The sequence below is a fragment of the Trachypithecus francoisi genome, unplaced genomic scaffold, assembly GCF_009764315.1.
Source record: "Trachypithecus francoisi isolate TF-2019V2 unplaced genomic scaffold, Tfra_2.0 Lachesis_group20, whole genome shotgun sequence".
Lineage (NCBI taxonomy): Eukaryota > Metazoa > Chordata > Mammalia > Primates > Cercopithecidae > Trachypithecus > Trachypithecus francoisi.
This window is the reverse complement of record NW_022681466.1, coordinates 66,233,603-66,255,740: the sequence shown is the minus strand read 5'-3', so window position 1 is coordinate 66,255,740 and position 22,138 is coordinate 66,233,603. Positions and strand designations below refer to the sequence as shown.

The 22,138-nt window shown below is 46.9% G+C and overlaps 1 protein-coding gene across 2 annotated transcripts in view; it reads left to right on the top strand.

Moving 5' to 3' along the window:
• WSCD1 (WSC domain containing 1) overlaps positions 1 to 16,683 on the top strand; it is a 54,541-nt gene extending 37,858 nt beyond the window's left edge. For both annotated transcript variants that reach the window (XM_033184886.1, XM_033184887.1), the window contains exons 6-9: positions 1,752 to 1,911; positions 2,916 to 3,080; positions 10,119 to 10,319; positions 12,600 to 16,683. In XM_033184886.1, coding sequence (XP_033040777.1) covers positions 1,752 to 1,911; positions 2,916 to 3,080; positions 10,119 to 10,319; positions 12,600 to 12,952 — 879 coding nt within the window. In that variant the 3' untranslated portion in view covers positions 12,953 to 16,683. The remainder of the gene's footprint in view (positions 1 to 1,751; positions 1,912 to 2,915; positions 3,081 to 10,118; positions 10,320 to 12,599) is intronic.
• The last annotated feature ends 5,455 nt before the right edge of the window (positions 16,684 to 22,138 follow it).

Below are 22,138 nucleotides of genomic sequence, written 5' to 3'. Positions count from 1 at the left end.
GCAGTGTGGAGATTGAGGGTCAGGGCCCAGCTCTCGCTTTCCATAGAAGAGTGGTGTGGCAGCCGTGAGGATGGGTCTAGTTGGAGGTACCACTGAAGTTCGATAGTCCGTCGTATACTTACTCACAGCGCAGGTGCCTCCTCGGCTTGAAGAAGGATGAGGCAAGCAGGGAGAGGCTGTCCTGGGGGCTGCTTGGCACCTAGGAGAGCATGCGGCCTGCGCTTACAAGAGCAGCCTGACGGCAGGGGGCAACCTCCAGCAGCATTTCCCCCACTCCCTCCAAAGATACCCGCCCTCCCACCAATGCCCCAGGCCCTGCGTCATCTTCGCTTGCACGGGACTCAGTCTGTTGTCTTTTATGAGTGCCAAAATCCTCAGCTTTACCTAGCCATGCTCAAAAAATGCTATTGATTTTCTTTTTCTTATTTATTTATGAGATTTTTGCTGTGGGCAAAAAATAAAAAGGTTTCTGCAGCATTTCCCTTAGCAGTGAGAAGTTTTCTCCCCCCACTGCCTCCCTCCCCGGCACACACACTCACAAATTACTCTCTCATCTCTCTACGCTCCCAAAGCCCTAGCATCTCCCGACTGTAGGATGCAGAGAGGGAAGAGATGAAAGGGGGCTAGTGCCTGGGGCAGAGTGAGGACTTTCCTATACATGTGGGAGTGGTGGGTGGATACATTTTTGAGCAAGACACAGCTGATGCCCAGAGGGTTAAGGAGGTCAAGAATGACCTCTTCCTCCCTGGAAGGATAGCATAGCAGGCCCAGTGCTAGGCACTTTGGACCCGTCTCATTTAGTCCTCACCATAAACCTACAAGGCAGATTTTATTACTTTTTTCAGTGGTGAAATTCAAAGAGGTTAGGCACCTTGCTCAAGGGTGCCTACAAGTGAGCTGGAATTCACTTTCACACCTTCAGGATGACAGCTACCAGCTCTCTTCAAGATGTGGTGCGGCCTCCCCAAAGGGAACAAGGACCCACTTAAGAGACTGCTGGGAGCTGGGCTGGCCCACAGAGTGAGACGACTCCTCTCTCCTACCCCCCTCCATTTTTTAAGAACCCTCCTTGGGGTGAGCATCTTGGGCGGGAACAAAGTCTGTTCTTCTCCCCTCCTTCCGTCTTTGGAAAGATGACTATATGAGAATCTCTCCACCCTGCAGTGGGGCATCTGGCATGAGAGGTGGTTTTGGTCTCTTTCCAGGGAGGTGGCTGGCCAAGGAGGGCCAGAGGGAATCTCAGTCCTCTCTCAGGGCTCGGGGTCTGTTCATTAGTGGTGTGACACGTGGAGCCCTGGGCAGCCCTGTGCCAGCTGATCTGCCCCGCTCTGTGCCATGCAGACATCCACTCCTATGGATGCCCCTGCCCAGAGTGCCCTTTCTATCCCTGGCACTCCTGACAAATGCCTTGGAATCTCAAAAGCATGGTTCCAGCCTCTGTCCCCTGCTTTCTTCACGTCACTCACCCCTCAGTCATATTGCTGCTCATGCTGTTGACTCGTCAAGGAACCAACCAAGCAGGGCTGTGCTTAGAAGAACAAGGGCTACTTGAACTACTTGAAGCTCACGTCTTGTTGAGCTTTATCTCTCCAGAACTGGGCACAGAGCGTAGTGGTGGAAGGATGGTGGTCATTCCTGTGGATTCTACACAGCTGGCCGTACATCATCCATGTTCATCCCATTCCTGAGCCCTGGAAAGCATGACCCTCAAATTCACTCAATGTGCTTCTCTTCTTACCTTTCCCTGGCAGGAGTTCCCCTTGGCCATTCTCAGGGGTTGGGAATGCTACTGTGCTTACCCTACCCCCCAGTTCAACCTGCGTGATGCCATGGACAGCTCACTATGTGGCCAGGACCCTGAGGCACAGAGGCTGGCAGAATACTGTGAGGTCTACCAGACGCCTGTGCAAGGTGGGTTCTGCATCCCTGACTGGTAGTGGCATTTGGTCTGGGGGGTGGGGAGAGCTTCCAGGGTTGGGAGATGCCAGTCATGGCCAAGCATACAGTTATGAGGTATGGCAGGTGTCTGTGTAAAGGTCTTGGCATCTTGATGGGTGGTGGAGATAACAGGGAGGGTCCGGTTTCCACCCTCCACAGAGGCTGAATCCTGGACTCACTTTAAAAAACACCGGACCTTTTATCTAAGTCTCTCTGGGGATGACAATGGTAAGAGGATGAGCAGAGAGGGGCAGGTCCCAGAGAGAGAGCAACAGAAAGATGGTAGGATTGGGAGGTGTGGGAAGAATGGGATCCCAGGAGCTGCAGGGGCCACTGGTTCCTCCAGGACCTGGGAACCCTCCTTGGTGTGAGCATCAGGTCTGCCCCTGTTGACCTTAGGAACTGATGAAAAGAAGAGCAGGTGAAGAGGGATGTTACCACCTTTATCAAGTGCCTACTGTGACCCATCATGGCCCTGGAGGTTTTAGGGCTTTCCCTTGGTGATTTCATGTGCTCCTTATAGCACCCCTGGGGATGAGACACAACGAATGACTTGCCTGTCATTAGTCCAGCTCTGGTTGACTGTTGATAGTACCTGGGTGTGTCACTTTGCTCAGCATAGCCTCAATCCCCTCCCACTTCCCCTGGTAGAATCTGGAATTATCTGTGCTAACTTAGGAGCAAGAGTTTGGCTGTGGTCATAGAGACAGAATGCGAGTCGAGGGTCCACAGGGTATCTGATTCCCATCCCACTCCTGCACTGCCGTCTTGGAGGCCTCATCACGGGGCTTCCTCTGACTAGCCACAGACCTGTGCAGCTAAGGTATAGTTGGAAGATCTCTTCCCTGCTTTGGGTCTTGGTTCCCTCATCTGTAAAACGGGAGTCTTCGTTCTTCAGTCCCTCTAAGGGAGTTTAGTGGTGAATTGGTGAGTCATAATGGAAGTGAGTAACCCCGTGATGACTTTTGGACTTTCAGACACTCGCTGTACAGACAGGAGGTTCCTGCCTAACAAATCCAAAGTGTTTGTGGCTTTGTCAAGCTTCCCAGGAGCTGGGAACACATGGGCACGGCACCTCATTGAGCACGCCACTGGCTTCTATACAGGGAGCTACTACTTTGATGGAACCCTCTACAACAAAGGTAAGTCAAAGCTACAGGGGACAATGGAAGGCAGCGCCCAGTGACCAAACTGTCACCTTGCCACCCAAGCTTCTCAGGGCACTAGAGCAGTGCATCTCAGACTTGAGTGTACATAAGAACCACCTGTAGGTGGAGCCACTGTGTGCCATACTCACCCTTCAGGGACTGAAGACCAGCCTGCCTGATGGTCCCCATCCACAGCAAAGTTACACCATTGTATCCACAAACACTTACAATCTAGGCCACTGAGGCAGTTGCAGACACCACTGATATTGATTACAGACAAAGAAATGACACTGAGACTACACTACTCCCCCACCCAGAACCAAAACCTAAGCATGCTGCCCAACCCACGCTGTAGGATACATCTACTAGAAAAAGTCTTTTCCTATGAAAGCTCCTCCGTAAAATTGGAAGAGGTGACTGTTCCACCAGATGTGCAGATATCAATGCAGTCACACAAGAAACGTGAAAGAGCAAGGAGGCCAGGCACAGTGGCTCACGCCTGTAATCCCAGCACTTTGGGAGGCTGAGGTGGGTGGATCACCTGAGGTTAGGAGTTTGAGACCAGCCTGACCAATATGATGAAACCCATTTCTACTAAAAATACAAAAATTAGCCGGGCATGGTGGCAGGCGCCTATAGTCCCAGCTACTCAGGAGGCTGAGGCAGGAGAATCGCTTGAACCTGAGAGGCGGAGGTTGCAGTGAGCCAAGAGCACGCCACTGCACTCCAGCCTGGGCAACAGAGTGACACTCCGTCTCAAAAAAAAATAAAATAAAAAGAGCAAGGACAGAACATGACATAATTCTCCAGTAACAGACCTAAAAGAAAATGAAATGTATGAAATACCTGAAAAGTAATTTAAAATAATGATTTTAAGGAAACTCAGCATGATACAAGAGAATACAAATAGACAATTCAATGATATTAGGAAAACGTTTTATGATCCGAATGAGAAATTCAATAGAAATAGATATCATAAAAACAACCAAACGAATCTGTTAGCTGAATAATTAAAATGAATTTTTAATGAATGAAATTAATGATCTAGTCTGTTACCAAAGCTCTCAACTGTGTTTTTAATTTTATACCAAAACCTATGGGATACAGCAAAAGAAGTTCTAAGACGGAAGTTTATAGTAATAAATGCCTACGTCAAAATAGTAGAAAAATTTTAAATAAGCAAGCTAATGACATACCTCAAGGAACTAGAAAAGCGAGAACAAACCAAACCCAAAAGCACTGCGGGGAAAGAAATGATGAAGATCAGAGCAGGGGAAAGAAATGATGAAGATCAGAGCAGAAATAAATGATAAAATTCAACGTCCCTTTATGGCAAAAACAATCAACAAATTAGATATAGAAGGAATGTGCCTCAACACAATGAAGGCCAATATGTGAAAAACCCACAGCTAGTATCATACCAAATGAAAAAAGGGTTGAAAACCTTTTCTCTAAGAACGGAAACAAGACAAGGATGCCCACTTTCACGATGTCTATTCAGCCTAGTAATGGAAGTCTTACGCAGCAATTAGGCAAGAAAAAGAAACAAAGCGCATCCAAATTGGGAAGGAAGAAGTCAACTTGTCCCCTGTTTGCAGATGGCCTGATCTTACATATAGAAATGCCTAAAGGTTTCACCAAGAACCCTTAGAACCGATAAATGAATTCAGTAAAGTTACAGGATACAAAATCAACATGCAAAAATCAGTAGCCTTTCCATATACCAATCGTGAACTACTGAAAAAGAAATCAAGAAAGCAGTGCCATTTAAATAGCTATGAAAAAATACCTATGAATACATTTAATAAAAGAGATGAAAGACCTCTGCAAAGAAAACTATACAACACTTAAGAAATTGAAGAGGACACACAAAAAATGGAAAGACATCCTATATTTATGGATTGGAAGAATTAATATTGGGAAAATGACCATACTAGCAAAAGCAATCAACAGATCCAATACAATCCCTATCAAAATACCAATGGCATTCTTCACAGAAACAGAGAGAAACAATTCTAAAATTTGTATGGAACCACAAAAGACCCTGAATAGCCAAGACAATTCTGAGCAAAAAGAACAAAGCTGGAGGCATCACACTGCTGACTTGAAAATATGTTACAAAGCTTTAGTGACAAAAAACAGCATGGTACTGCTATAAAAACAGATGCATAGACCCATGGAACAAAATAGAGAACCCAGAAATAAATCCATGCATTTACAGCCAACTCATTTTTGACAAAGAAGCCAAGAACATACATTTGGAAAAGGACAGTCTCTTCAATAAATGGTGTTGAGAAGACTGGATAACCATATGCAGAAGACTGAGGCTATACAAATGGTGTTGGGAAGACTGGATAACCATATGCAGAAGACTGAAGCTATACCCCTATCTCTCTCCTTATGCAAAAATCAACTCAAAATTAAGACTTACTTAAATATAAGAATATTTCAGGACATTGGTCTGGGCAAAGATGTTTTTGCTTTTGAGATAGGACCTCAAAAGCACAGACAACAAAAGCAAAATTAGACACTTGGGATTATGTCAAATGGAAAAACTTCTGCACAACAAAGGAAACAATCAACAGAGTGAAGAGATAGCCTGCAGGATGGGAGAAAATACTGGCAAACTATTCCTCCAACAAGGGATTAATAACCAGAATATATAAGGAACTCAATAACAAAAAAACCAAAAGAATCTGATTTAAAAATTGACAGATGATATGACATTTATCAGAAGAAGACACACAAATGGTCAACAGTATATGAAAAAATGCTCAGTGTCACTAATTACCAGGGAAATGCAAATCCAAACCACAATGAGATACCATCTCACCCCAGTTAGAATGGCTACTATCAAAAAGACAGAAAATAACAAGTGCTGGCGAGGATGTGGAGAAAAGAGAACTCTTATACACAGTTGATGGGAATGTAAACTAGTACAGCTGTTACAGAAAACAGTATGGAGGCTCCTCAAAAAAAAAAAAATTAGAATTGCCATATATATGATCCAGCAATCCCACTGCTGGGTATGTATTCAAGGGAAAGGAAATCAGTATGTTGAAGAGATAGCTGTACTCTCATGCTTATTGCAGCACCATACACAATAGCCATGGTATGGAATCAACCTTAGTATCCATCAATAGGTAAATTTTTGAAATGTGGTACATATACACAATGGCTAGTTAGCCATAAAAAAAGAATTAAGTGCTATAATTCACGGCAACATGAATGAGCCTAAGGGACATTATGTTAAGTGAAATAAGCCAGGCACAGAAAGATAAATACCACGTGCTCTCATGCATATGTCAAAGCTTAAAAAGTTGATCTCACTGACATGGAGAGTAGAATAGTGGTCACTAGAGGCTGGGAAGGGTAGGAGGGAGGGCAGGATAGGGAGAGGCTGGTTAATGGAAACAAAATTACAGCTAGATATGAGGAATAAGTTCTAGTGTTTTATAGCACTGTAGGGTGACTACAGTTGACAATCATTGATTGTGTGTTTTCAGGTAGCCAGAAGAGAGGATTTTGAATGTTTCCAGCTCAAAGAAATGATAAATGTTTGAGGTGATGGATGTCCTAATTACTTTGATTTGATTATTAAACATTTTATACATGCATTGAAATATCCCATTGCACCCCATAAAGAAGGCGTACATTTATCATGTGTCTGTTTAAAATAATAATAAAAATATTTATTTTTATTTTATTTTACTTTAAGTTCTGGGATACATGTGCAGAATGTGCAGGTTTGTTACATAGGTATACATGAGCCATGGTGGTTTGCTGCACCTATCAACCCGTCATCTGGGTTTTAAGCCCCGCGTGCATTAGGTATTTGTCCTAATGCTCTCCCTCCCCTTGTCCCTTACCCCCCACAGACCCGGGTGTGTGATATTCCCCTCCCTGTGTCCATGTGTTCTCATTGTTCAATTCCCACTCGTGAGTGGGAACATGCAGTGTTTGGTTTTCTGTTCCTGTGTTAGTTTGCTGAGAATGATGGCTCCCAGCTTCATCCATGTCCTTGCAAAGGACATGAACTCATTCTTTTTTAATAAAAATATTTTTAAGTAAAAAAAAAAAAAGAATCACCTGGAGGGCTTTTTAAAACTTAAGTTCCTGGCCCACACCCTTGACCGTCTGACTCAGGTGGTCTGAGGTGGGGCCTAGGAATTTTTATTTCTAACAAGCTCCCAGGTGATCCTGATGAAGGCAGTTCTAGGACCCCATTTAGAGTGGAACTTCATGAGATCGTGCCTATTCTGGATTCAAAGGGAAAGACTAGCAGCTTGAATATTCTCTCTATAAACATTTCTGGAATTTTCCTTAATTTTTAGAACCCTCAATAATTAGGGGTGAAACTGATTTAATCTGCTCATTCCTTTTTTGAGGCAAGAAATAGTTCATCAAAATGTAATAAAAAATTCCAAAAATCTTTTAAGAGTTTTGATTTATAATCTTTCCCTTGTAGAAATAAGAGAAATTAAGTTAAATGATGGGAGTCTGTGTTTTGTTTAAGGATGAAAAACCTCAGACAAGTCCATTGGCATAAAATTTGGCAAAATCTATTAAAATGTATTTCTCTGTTGTCAAGCATTGCAACATTTTCTCCGAATTTCTTGCTTGCTTGCTTTCTTCCTTTTTTTTTTTTAGATAGAGTCTCATTCTTACTCTGTCGCCCAGGATAGAGTGCAGTGGCACGATCTCAACTCACTGCAACCTCCACCTCTCGGGTTCAAGTGGTTCTCCTGTCTCAGCCTCCTGAGTAGCTAGAACTGCAGGCACCCACCACCGCGCCCAGCTAATTTTTGTATTTTAGTAGAGACAGGGGGTTTCACCATGTTGGCCAGGCTAGTCTCAAATTCCTGACCTCAAGTGATCTGCCTCCCTTGCCCTCGTAAAGTGCTGGGATTATAGGCGCGAGCCACCATGCCCGGCCCATTTTCTCTGGATTTCTTAACCAGAGTTTGGTTTAGGAAAGTTGATGCTGTCAGGAACATCCTAGAGAAACAGAAACTTCCTGAGCTTGGCATTGGATTCTGGAATCACTCATAACCATCTTGGTTCTGAGAAAAAGCTATCGTTGTCCATATAACCCAGCCTCATCGTCCCCGGGAGCCTCGAGTGTTACAGGCGCATTCCGGGTAAGGGAGGAAGTGGTCACATGAGCACATGGCCCCGTCCACTCTGGCTTAGTCCCCTGGGACTCACCCACTGTGCCCAAGCTGCAGTTACCCACCTTGTTCGTCTCCAAGGCCCTTACCTTATTCAAGCAGCTGGCTGTTTTGGTCTACATAAGGTAAGCCGCCCAATGACTGGTATTGCCAGCTGTAGAGGTTGGGCTGACACTGCCTCAGAAATACTTTAGAGATACCTCACACACATCTTTGAGCCTTACAGCACCATTAGATGTAGCCAGTGGCCTCAGAGCACTGACAGAGTGATAACACACATACACACACACACACACACGCACAATTCACAGAGCATCACCGATGCCGAACCGCCAAATCTATTGTGGTAGGTCGCATGTGGTCTGAGCTGCAAGGCAGAATAGCTGTTGTTGGAAGAGGCCGAGGCAGTATGGAAGGCACCCTGGGTCTCAGGGTTGTTAAAGACTAGATCTCAAGTTTATTCATTCTTTTCATAGCATTTTCCTTTCATAGCATTTTCCAGCTGTTTGACAGAATGAATGAAAGTGAGGCCTTTTGGTGTTTGGCCTGTGGCGGAGATGAGTTTGAAGCTTGTTGAGTTTCAATGGGTAAACCCGGACTTCCAGATTCAAAAGAGACTTGCATTTTCCAGGCATCAAAGCATCCCTCAGGGCTCACTGCAGATACAAATGCGTTCCAGCCGTTCCTGCAGATGGGCAGGTGGTAGCACTCATTTTGTCTCCAAGAGCCCACGATAAGCACATGAGCACTTATGGAACATGTCTCAGAGCTGGGTGCGTGGGCTATGTGGGATGTGGCCAGGAGACTAGTTTCAGGAGACCTCTTCCCAGGAAGCCTTCTAGGACATCCCACTATTTGGAACCCCTGCTCTTTGTTTCCATAAGCCCCTATAGCCTGCACTTAGGCTATTTCCTCTACTAGAACATAAGCTTAAAGACAAGGTCTGAATCTTAATCCTCTGTCCCCAAAATAAAGTCTAACACAGCAAACACACAATAACCTTCATTGATAAATGTGTGACTCTGGATGAATGGGTGGAGTCTGGCCTTCTCTGCCAGTAGTCATTCAGGTTCTGAGTGCCCAGTACTATAGTAAGGGACCAAGGAAAGAGAGGGTCCCAGATAGGCTGATCAATGGGAACAAGTCTCCATTCATAGAAACTGGGCCCTGGGTCCTCAGGGCCAGGCTTAAGCGCTGTGGATGAGGCTTTGACCAGACCTGCTCTGGGGCAAGGCTGGGCCCTGTCATAGGACCACAGCATCAGGTCAGAGGGTGGATCTACACCTGCTCACAGCCATTGAACCTGTAAGTCAGGATCCTGCCCTGACTGTGGGGAGGTGAGAGGAAGCTGGGGGCCTCACAGGGGCACACAGTGGCATGTGGAGAGAGCCCTGGTGCTGTTTTCATGGTGCTGTGTGATCTTGGGCAAGTCCTCTGCTCACTCGGCGCCTCAGTCTGTTCATTCAGCTATGTTTGCAGCTATGGTTAAATCAAAGGTTGTTTGTGATGCTTACGTAAAATTATCTCTATGAAGACGCCCAAAATATATGCGTGCATCTGCAATGACAGGTCCTCTGCCTCCTGACTCCTGGAGGTCTTCAGGGGATACCTCATCTCATTTCTGTTGCAGATGCCATCTTTCCCCACTGTTAGACAACTCCTGTTGTCACTTCCCCTTGGAAAGGGTCACTCCTGTGGAAGCTGTTCCTGTCACCATCCATAGGTCCTCTCAGTGCCCTCTGTGCCTTCCACGGGGCCTCTCTTATGCCCCGATGCTGGCTTTCCCCAACCTGTCTGCTGCTGTGGTAGGGGGCCCCATGGGCACCATCCTCCACAGAGACCCTCTCATTTTTCCCTGCAGGGTTCAAGGGCGAAAAGGACCACTGGCGGAGCCGACGCACCATCTGTGTCAAAACCCACGAGAGTGGCAGGAGGGAGATTGAGATGTTTGATTCAGCCATCCTGCTGATCCGGAACCCATACAGGTCCCTGGTGGCAGAATTCAACAGGAAATGTGCCGGGCACCTGGGGTATGCAGCTGACCGCAACTGGAAGAGCAAAGGTAATCAGGGACCTTGCGGTGGGGGTGGGAGGCTTGTCAGTACAGGCAGGATGCCCATCAGGATGCAGGATCAGTATACACAGGTAGGCATTGCAGGATGCAGGATCAGTATACACAGGTAGGCACTGCAGGATGCAGGATCAGTATACACAGGTAGGCACTCAAACCCCATCCTGCTAGGGACTTAGTGCTGCTCTGCCTGGGCTTGAGCTCACCTCCTCCCCTTGCCCCCCATGCCTGCTGAGGTCCATATGTCGAGGCATTTTACTTAGATGCCAGCTTGATTACCAAGAATCTTCTCTGTCTCCATGAGTGCATAGTAGGGTGATATGCACCCCTTTGCATCTCTGCTTCTGCTCAGGAGCTCATGCAGGGCTGCGAGAAGAGCACGTGGGCTGCACATGGACCTGCTTTGCACCCTTGTCTGTCTTTGGCACCAGGTTTCTCCTTTATAAAGACCTGTGCCTCGTGGGGCATTCAAGGAGCAGTGGAGTTCATGCAGGGCTGGGAGAAGAGCACATGGGCTGCACATGGCCCTGTTTTGCACCTTCCTCTGTGTTCAGCACCAGGTTCCTCCTTTATAGAATGAGACCTGCACCTCGTGGGGCATTCAGGGAGCAGTGAGATGATGTGCCTGCCTGGTCTCTGGTCAGAGCTCAGCATGTTAATTCCCTCCTAAGCTGTCTCTGACTGACTCTTCACAGTGTCTGGTTGGGGAATCACATCAGCTCTACATTCCAGATGAGTCCAGAGAACATGGCTGTGGGACTTGGTCTTGGCGGTGGGCAGCAGAGCTGGGACTCACACCCAATGTCTTAAGCTCTGGCTGCCATAACAAAACACCACAAAACTGGGGGATGGGGTAAGGGGGTGGTGCTTAAGCAACAGACATTTATTTCTCATAGTCTTAGAGGCTGGGAAGTCCAAGATCCAAGTGCTGGCTAATTCCATTCCCAGGAAGGGCCTGTTTCCAGGCTTGGAGATGGCTGCTCACTGTGTCCTCACATGTCCCCAAAAGCTCTCTGGTGTCTCTTCTGATAAAGGCACTAATTCCATCACAAGGGCCCCACCCTCATGACTACATCTGACTCTAATCGCCTCCCAAAGCCCCCATCCCTAATACCATGATATGGTGAGTTAGGACTCCATGAATTTGGGGGGCATACAAGCCTTTTGTGCCCCAACATCCAGAGTGTCTGATTCTGGGTCAGATTGGCCTGTTCCCCACTGCAGCTTTATTCATGGAATCAGTCCTCTGACTCACACTTGCTGAAGTCCTCCTGGGTGCCAGGCATGGGGCAGGGTGCCAGGAGCCCAGGCTAATGGGGTCAGGGTCTCTGCCCTCAAGACACGCACAGCTGAGCCTTTGGGTGGTGACGAATAGAGTCTGGGTGGTAAGTGATGAGAAATGAAGTCGGTCAGAAACAAAGTAGTCTCCAGGCAGGGTGGGATGAGAGGGGTAGTCACAGGGGCCCGTGGCCAGGCAGGCTTGCACCCCTTTCTGCTTGTTACTGGATCAACCAGTGGGTGGCCTCTGCTGGCCTCTAGTCTTCCCCTTCCCCCATCATCGTCTACCTAGACAGCCCCTGAGAGTCTGGCAGGCTGATCTCTGATGCCTCCTCTGCCTCTTATGAGCTGTATAGCTCCGGGAAAGCTGCTTACCTTGTCTTCTGAGCCTGTTTTCTCATCTTAAAAATAAGGATAGGCCCTGTCTTCTAGGGTCACTGTGAAGATTAGAGAAAGCAAACGCTTCACACAGCATTTGAGGTATGTTAATAGCCCAATTATGGAAACTTTTTATTGAGATGATTTCTGATATTTGGACCCTGCACAGCCCTCCCCAAAAATTAATTTCTTAATTTTCTGGAAAAGAAAGCTCATAAAGTAGATTACCTGCAAAAGTCCAAGGCCACCCCTGCCTGTGGCTTCACTGTATGTCCTACTGCCTGGCAGTTTCACAGGTTCAAACTGGCAATCAAACCACAAGACATACGTGCCCATCAGGCACCACGCTGACTTAGCTTTCTAGGAGGACCTAGGATGGGAAATGGAGCCTGCACAGTGTCCTCATCCCACCAGGATGCCCAGAGCTGCCCCCGCCCACCACAGACACACTGCTCGGCCACCAAAGGGTCCTCCTCCATGGGGAATGCCAGGTTGACTCTAGGCAGCGGACAGTGGAAAACCCTGCCCAGTTCCCTCTCCCGAGCAGCCTCCGCGGGACTGGCAGCCCTGGCAGGGCCAGCCCCTGACTCTGCGTCTCTCCTGTCCTCACTCTAGAGTGGCCGGACTTCGTCAACAGCTATGCCTCGTGGTGGTCCTCGCACGTCCTGGACTGGCTCAAGTACGGGAAGCGGCTGCTGGTGGTGCACTACGAGGAGCTGCGGCGCAGTCTGGTGCCCACGCTGCGGGAGATGGTGGCCTTCCTCAACGTGTCTGTGAGCGAGGAGCGCCTGCTCTGCGTGGAGAACAACAAGGAGGGCAGCTTCCGGCGGCGCGGCCGGCGCTCCCACGACCCTGAGCCCTTCACCCCGGAAATGAAAGACTTGATCAATGGCTACATCCGGACGGTGGACAAGGCTTTGCGTGACCACAACTGGACCGGGCTTCCCAGGGAGTATGTGCCCAGATGATAGGCCTGGCCCACGCCGCCGCCCCCGCTGAGTGACGCAATCTCACCACGGGGCTGCGCACCCCACTCTGATGCTCAGGCCTGTGGCCTCGCTGGGACGAACCGTGGGTGAGGTGGACGGACCAGGCCCACCCTGGTGCTGCCTCCCGCACAAGGAGACCTGGACACAACAGACACACATCACAAGGCAAACACAAAAGGACACGTAGCTGGCCACCAACCCACACCTCCTCAGACACACTCAGACACCACTCCAGGCTCACAGCCCCATCTTAGCGAAGCCACCCACGCGGGGTGTGCCAGGCGCCCTCAGATACAAACGCAGCCACGCACAGATGTCACACACAGGTGCCAGGCCATGTGCTCCTGGAGGCTGGCTGGCTGTCTCCCTCACACAGATACACATGCACTCCCTGGGATCTAGGAGGTCCTGGGCTTCCTGTGTCTAGCCCCGGCATAGACTTCCTCGTCAGGGTGTTTGACTCTGGGATGCTGGGCCGGGCGGGCATTTATGCTCTGAGCCGCGAGGACCCCTGGGATGGAGGTGGGCGCAAAGACTGCTGCTGCTGGGCTGGGCGGCCCTGGCCATGTGCCTGACATCCCATAAATGTATGTGTGGTGTGACTACAGGCACCACAAACTCTGCAGCCTTGCCCCTGTTTTCTCTGTGGCTGGGCTGGCCGCACCATGGGCAGAGTTGAGGACCGCCCAACACCCCACCCAAGCCAATACAGACACTGACCTCAAGACCAGCCACATTAAGTCTATGCCCTGCCCTCCACCCCCTTCAACCCCCGCTGCCCCATGCTCCAGGGCGTGGGGCCTCCTTGCCTGGCTTCTTCCTCCAACTATCCCCAGGGAAGCTGGAGATTCAAGTCATGCCCCAGAAGCAAGGTGTAAGCGTAGGGGCATAGGGAAGAGGGCAGGAGCTGAAGTTCCAGGGGAGCCCAGGACCCCTGGGGACCTGTACACCAGCAGATGGGTCTTGGGAGTTGGCACGGGGGAGATTGTAAGGGCTGTGTCTCGGAGATCACTGGGACTGGTGCCCCAGCCATAGGGGCCCTGTTTTCTCTGGGGACCCACACTGGGGTCATGAGAGCCAGTTAGTATTCAGTCTGACCCCTAGGTCAGGCCCTGCCAGCCTGGGATGGGGGGTCAACGTATGCTACACATCTTGGGCTCACAAGTGAGGCTGTGGAGGCCAGGAGGTTCAAGTGTGGAGGGTAGGGGTGCAACCCGGGAGCAACGCTCAAGGTGGCTGAGATGCAGGGAGGATTGTGGCAATCCGGCTGCACACTGGCCGCTGTGAAGATGGGGAAGGTGAGTGGGCCTGAACTCAGGAAGCCCCTCAGTGGCTTTTCTAGGCCTAGGATAACCCTGGCTGGGCCCCATGGTCCTGCTCTGGGTCAGCTGTCAGGGAGACCTCCCCTCAGCCTGAGCGAAGCTGCATTGGGAGGAGAAGGCAGGGTGAGGGATTTGGGAGAGCTGGACATTGAGATGTCCTGACCTTCTGCTCCCTAGCCTGATGATGGGGAACCTAGAGCCACCCGCCATGAGCACAGGTAGGGGGTGGAGGGCCCAGGAGAGATGCCCTTCCCCACATGGAAGCTTCCTCCAACCTTCCGTTTGGCCAGTGGGTGGGTTTGGGCATCTGTGCCCCTGCTGGCCTCTAAATCCTTCCTGGGATTCCCCCAAACCCACACTGATGCGAAGCTGTTCTTGACCCTCCCATAGCATCAACTCAGTTCAGTTCAAAGCTAGAAACACCAAGGTCTTTGAAAATGTTCATTGGCTCAGGATCTAATCCGCGAAGGCCCCTGATGGGGCAATTGAGACCCCTTGGGAGTTTCCACACTGCCTTGGGAGGGGTAGCCAGGGCAGACCTGCATCCCAGAGCAAACCTAGATCCTCAAAAGCGATGGCAGGCGTGGCAGCGGGGAAGCCATGGAGGCTGGGAAGGGTAAAGTGTGGAGAGAGGAGTGACTGGGACTGGAGCCGGGGTCTGGGGACAGCAACAGCACCAGGCTTTTCCTGGTAGTTGGATTGGTACATTGACTGCTGCCAGGTGCCCAGAGATGTCATCTCCCTCCAGGTAGAGTGTCACCTGCTCCTGTGGCCTTGTAGACAACTGTGTACCTTAGTGAAGAATGCAGGCAAGTAGAATGATAGGGTCAGGGTTCATCCAGTTTACGTTGAGTCACTCCATATGGCAAGGCACCTGGCCCTTGGCAGGTGCTCCCAGATGTTGGATGAGCAAAGGAGAGCAGAGGCCCCATCAGCTGGCAGTGGTCCTCACAGCCTTCATCCCAGGTCTGCCTATGTAGGAGATCTCATCAGAAACAGGAACAGGGATCTGTCTGTGCTTGCAGGAAAGTCCATTTGTTTCTGTCCAAGTTAGGTCTCATCTACAGCTCTTAACTTCTCAGTAAAGAGGACACTCTCCCAACCAGCCAAGGAATAAAAGCTGATTTGTATGTAGGGCAGAAGTGTGGCAAATGCATCAGGAACCGGTTAGAATAGAACAGAGAAACCCTGACCGTTTACAGATGCCAACTTTAATAGCAGGGCTGCAGAGTTACACAAACCTGTGTTAAAACATGTAATTTTTATGGATTTCATCTCCTGTTGTGGATCAATTTGGAAAAACAAAATATATAATTTTAAAAAACTAAAACACATTCTGGTAATCCCAGTGATGTGTAAATGAGAGAGAAGAATAGACAGGCTTCCAAACCCTGGGAAGAAAGCTGCTTAATTATGTGAACATCTTATAATGAGGTCTCTTGCAGCTAAAATTAGATTTTGAGTGCATGAATATGTGATAATGTTTGCATATCAGAATGCATTTTCCCCTTAAAAGTAGCAATAGCCACTTGGCTCTTAGGGGTCCCCAAGAGGAGAGGAGAAGAGCCGAGGCTGATCTTATCACTGCAAGAATTCTTGGGACACAGGTTTGTTTTCTGCTGACTTGTTTGGAAACCCACTGGAGGTATCTGAAATGTGATGACTCTAAAGGGGTTCATTTCACTATAGGGAGAAATTGATTCATCTGACCTCCTATTTATCACCACTCAATACTGAGTGAGTTGGTCTGAACAAGGTGGGGGTAAAGTGGAGTGGAAATAATGTAGAGTCGTCAGACTGAACGGCCAGGTTGTAGTCCCGGCTCTTGTCTGCCATCTTGGACAAGACTTTTCCCATCTCCAGTCTCAATTTCCCATTTTTAAAATGGGGGAAGTGGTAGGTCTTGCTGGTTGCATCCACATTCGTTCCCCCATTTCCTTTCCCAGCAACCCCCCATTTCTGTTTGGGGATTCCTATGATCTGCCAGAGCCTCTCCAGGGGTGGAATACATGTCCCAGACTAAGCCAATGACACCTTCCATCTTTCCAGCTATGCTGACTGGGTTAGGTATGATCTTGTGAGTTAAGGCAATGAAGCCAGAGGGAATTTCAAGACTTTTGGGAATGCTGGGTAGAAGCTGTTTTAATTCCCCTGTTGAATGTGAAAAAGGTAGTAGTATTCCTGAGTCTTTATGATGACCACCTTGGGCCTTGGGATCATGACCATGAGCCACATGAAGCTGACACCACAGAAGGGAGAGTCGAGAGGCAGAAAGAAATCAAGTCCTTGGTGAAATTGTTTAAGTACAGGATCAAGCCTTGCTTGAGGTTGGCCTTACCTCTGGACTTTTTTTGTTATATGAGCTAATAAATTCTGTTTATTGTTTAAGTTGTATTGAGTTTAATTTCTGTTACTTATAACTCAGAATGTGGTGCAAATGAGTTGGATTGAAAAGCCCTGGGACTCTGACATTCTCTATCTCTGTGGCTGATGTAGATAAAGCCTGAAACTCAGTCCACCCTGAGCTTGTAGGATTGGGAGGTTGCTTTTCACAGGAATTGAGCTGAGTGCAAAATTCTCAATAGAAAGCTGTGTTTAGCCAATACAAGTAGCATTTTTAAGTTGGTACATGGTGAGGTTACCTATATAGCCATAGGCAATAATTTCTGAGGTGCCCAGTCCAGACCATCAGTTGTCTCATTTAATGCTTAACCCTTTGGTGTGATTATTACTTATTATCTCTGCTTGAAAAATGAGAGGATTGGGATTCCAATTTGTAATGATTGTCAGTGTATGGCCCTTTTGTAGTTATTGTAACTTCTTGAAAGTTACAGTATGGAGTATGTGATGTGGTATTGGAAGGAATTATTTGATAAACTACTTGGATTGGGGATTAGACCCCTTTAGCCCCTTCAGGGGACATGCTTGAGTAACAGCTTATAGACAGTAAACTCCCTTCTAGGGAGGGTAGGTGTAGTTAACCATATAGCTTTGATTTTGCGAAGTGGGACATGCAAGCTTGGGGCAGAGCTGAATTGCTGCTGTTGGAGGAGAAGTAAATGATGCCACTACGAGATCCCCCCTCTGTCTTTCCCTCTTTAGCCCTCTGTGTGCCAGAAATCGGAGGAAGAGAGGGAGTTATATGTGACTTCATACTCTCTTTGGAATGTCTATTATACAGTATGCCAGGATGAAAATCTATACAATATGTAGAAAAAGGGCAGGATCCCAGGAAATTTATGTGAGTATATTTGTCCACAGTGCTCCCTTTTGTGACTGAAGATAGATTTTGAACTTCTGGAAGTTCTCAGGAGGGGCCCAAATGTGCAGACATATTGCAGACATCCAGGCCCCTGCCCTGGGAAATATGAACAGATCCAGCTTAAATGACAGGCAATATAAAATGAGGAATCTTGTTGTCAAAAATAAAAAGAATCCCAGTTGATGTTATAAGGATAACCATGAGCTGAATGCATTAACTTTCCAAGGTGTCTTTAGTACTTAAGAATTTTTTTTTTTCAGGTCTAGGCATCAGCAGTGACAGATCCATGGTTTGAAGGTGTGAATAATGGTAATCAATAACAGTGAACAAAATTCTTTTGGGTCACTAAGTTCCACAAACATCATCCCACATGTGCCTCAGTGAGGCAAACATTATTATTTCCATGTGGAGGGAAGAGAAAATGTGGTGTCTGAGACTGAGTTAGCCAAAATTTAACTACTTTATAGAAGAGTAAAATGAGATTTGGAATGGGAAAGGGTCTCATACGAGGACATGCTGCAGGAGTGAGTGGTGGAGTTGGGACCAGAAGGTGGATTCTTTCCACTAAACCACCTGATTGGCCCCACACTGCATACCTATAATTCTTCAAGAAGTTGCTGGAAATGAGACAAGTGTGCACAGACAGCTCATTTGGAAGCAAGTCCATTAATTTCACCGCTCATTCTTTGCCAGAATACATTTTGGTGGGCAACTGAGTTCACTTTTAAGAGCCATTTATCAAGCATCCCCACTACTTGACAACCTGCTCAGAAGAAAAATCCCTTTCCAAAGAAGGGAACTCAGTGAGATGGACCATAATGCCATAAGATAGGAGCACAGAGTTTTCACCCCAAGTCACCAAATGCCAGACAAAGAAAGGTCCTGTTATTCCAAGACATTAATTAATAGGCAAGCATCTTTGATGGGTCTGAGCTCAGCAGTATGTGTGTATTTGTAAGAGCTCCAGTTGCAGACAGCTGCCCCTCTAAATCCAACACCAGCCATCCTGAGCATTACAAGTGACAAGAGCCTGGTCACTTGGGCCTTGGCATCAACTCACTTAGATAATTCTTCCTCCCACAGTCAGATCTGTGGTACCCAAATGACAGGGTAATCTACCCTCACTTTGGAAGGCAGGGTACACATTTAGTATGTGTCTAGGAGGAAGCCCAGGGAAGCAGAATAGTGATGCTAATACACATACTTTCTAATAAGCCTTCAACCATCCAGTTGTACCATGGGACTTGCCAAAGGTTGAAGTCATCCCTCACCAGAATCACCTGTATTTGTTTTCTATTGCTGAGCAACAAATGACCACAAGTGGAACAGCTTAAAACAACACGCATTTATCATTCCACAGTTTCCGTGGGTCCGGAGGCTGTGAATGGCTTAACTGAGTTCTCTGCTTCAGGATCTCATCAGGCTGCAATCAAGATGTCAGCCAGACTGCATTTTCATCTGGAGATTTGACCAGGAAGAATCCAAACTCACTTAGATCGTTGACAGAATTAAGTCGCATGTGGTTGTAGGACAGAGGTCCTCAGCTCCTAGAGGCCATCCACCATTCCTAGACATGTGGGGGTCTCCATAGGCAGTTCACCACATGGCTGTTTGCTTCTTCAAGGCCAGTCAGAGAGTGAGACAGTCTAACATTCATAATGTAACAACAGGAGTGACATCCCTTCATTTTTGCCGCGTTCTACTGGTTAGAAGCGAGTCACAGGCCCTCGTCACATCCAAGGGAAGGGGATTGCACAAAGGCATGAACACCAGGAGGTGGGGATCATTTGTACAGCACAACACAAATAAGGAAAAAGTCCAGCAATCAGAGCATGCTTTATGGTCCATAGGGAAGAACTGGCCATTGGATCGTATTGCACAGAGTGGACATTTTGAAGCATCATCCAAGAGGATCGGTGATATCCAAGTCATAATAATGAATTCAGAGCTAATGTCCTCAACCCACTGCCTTGACGTTAGTAGAATCATCTACTTGTGAAGGTAAAGGAACATTCCCAATTTATATTGGCCAGATCTGTATTATTTTTAAAAATTTATTCTGCTCGGCACATAGTGCATCTTTCAATTTCTTTCTTTCTTTTGTTCATTGTTTCCTTCTCTCTCTCTCTCTCTCTCTCTCTCTCCTTCCTTCCCTCTTTTTTTTTTTTTTTTTTTTTTTTTTGGAGTTTCTCTCTGTTGCCAAGCTGGAGTGCAGTGGAGTGATCTCAGCTTACTGCAACCTCCACCCCCCAGGTTCAAGCAATTCTCCTGCCTCAGCCTCGTAGCTGGGACTACAGGCACCCACCACCATGCCCAGCTAATTTTTGTATGTTTAGTAGAGATGGGGTTTTCACCATGTTGGCCAGGATGGTCTTGATCTCTTGACCTTGTGATCCACACACCTCAGCCTCCCAAAGTGCTGGGATTACGCTGGATTTCTTTCTTTAATTTTAGTACATATTAGCTACTATCTCTTTGAATATTGCCGTCTCTTTTCTTTAATCTCTCATTCTGGCACTGGTGTTGGAACTCAAAAATCTAGTTTTCACACCCAGCTCTTTTTCCATACTTTTAATCTCTCAATCCCATTGTACTGGGTCCTGGGAGAATTCTTTACTTAATAGTCAAAATTTATAATTTGCACGTCACTGTGCACATTCTGCTCTTCAACACATCTATGGATTTCTATATTTATGTTTTTTATTCATGAGACTTGATTTGTATAACAATCTGGACGTGCTTCATGGCCATGGTACTCTGTCACCTCTCTCTGAAGATATTAAATATATTTATGTAAATGTTCTGTCCTGTTTGCTCTATCAACTCTATTTTCTTGGGTGTTAAGTTTTTTTCAGTTGTTGATTTTGCTATATTTTTCATGGTTTGGATTTTTATCAAAATGTTAGTGATTGTGTGTTCATGAAAATAGAGGAGAATTGCGGAGGTGTCAACCATCCTGCCTGCTGTCTTAGGCTGTGACGCCTTAATAATGACCCTGTTAATCACCACTAGGCCACTTCCTGCTCCCCAAATTCCACCCACTCCCAGTAGGAAGCACCAGTATTTCTGACGCAGAATTCCTCGTTACGTCCTGGGCTGTGGGTTCCTTCTAAGCTTCCCATCTACTTCCTGTCTTTCAGCTCAGTTTTGGGTTCAGTCTAGTGCCTCTTGTCATTTTCGAGCGTGGCTATGTTATTGTATAGCTGGATTCAGGGAACAAAGTAAGTGCTTACTGAACCTACCATCATGTCAACAAGGTCCTTGATGCTTAATCCATCACCAGGAAAACCAGGTTGTTGGTCATGAAAACCTTATCTTTGATGCTCTCTTGTGACCTAAGAATCATCATAAAAATGCTGGCTGGGAGGGAGAAGGCCAATGTTCTAATCTAGAAGGACAATTTATGTGCTGTGTGATCTTGGGCAAGTGTCTTCCCCTCTCTGAATCTTTTAAAAATTAGAAGTTTGAAATAAGAATTGGCGCAATCCTCATCTAGCTTGGGCTTTCTAAAGTTCCGCTCGTCACATCCACACCATAATCTCATGGAATGATTTTTGTACCAGCTCAAAGCGCAGACTTCGACAAATGATATTATGACAGACTTTCACTTCACAAGAATTGGCTTCTCAATCTTTGTCGGGTCTCCTCTGCAAAATGGATAGTGCCCTGGGAAAAATAAAATACCCTAAAAATAATTTATATTTATTCCTTCCATTCTTTGTTTTCTGTGTTTGATTCCATAAAGAATTATCCAACATTTTTTACTCACTTGAAAAACTATATATATATATACACACATGCACATATATACACACACACATATATACACACACACATATATGTATATGTGTATTTGTCTATACATATATATGTGTGTATATATGTGTATATATCCATAATCTCATGGAATGATTTTTGTACCAGCTCAAAGCTCATATATGTATATGTATATGTATACATATATGTGTGTATATGTGTGTGTGTATGTATATGTGTGTGTATATATATATATATATTTTTTTTGAGTGGAGTTTTGTTCTTTGTTGTCCAGGATGGAGTGCAGAGGCACAATCTCGGCTCACTGCAACCTCTGCCTCCCGGGTTCAAGCGATTCTCCTGTCTCAGCCTCCTCAGTAGCTGGAATTACAGGCGTCTACCACCACGCCTGGCTAATTTTTGTATTTTTAGTAGAGATGGGGTTTCACCATGTTGCCCAGGCTGGTCTCGAACTCCTGACCTCAGGTGATCCACTTGCCTTGGCCTCCCAAAGTGCTAGGATTACAGGCGTGAGCCACCGCGCCCGACTGAAAAGCTATATTTATATATTGCCTTCATTATACGTTTAAGCCAGTAGAGGCAGGGATAGTATTGTATTTTGCATTTATCTTTGTAACCTTAGCCCCTAGCCCAGGACCTGGTATACAGGAAGCACAAGAAATGTTAATGAAATAGAAGGACGGATGGATTAAAATTCTAAATCACCTGGCTTTTAAAGTTTTCCAAGAAAATGATATCTTCCTGGAAAATAGTACCTTTCTCTTCCAATTACAAGCTGAGGATATGTTGCTGAGGATATGTGGT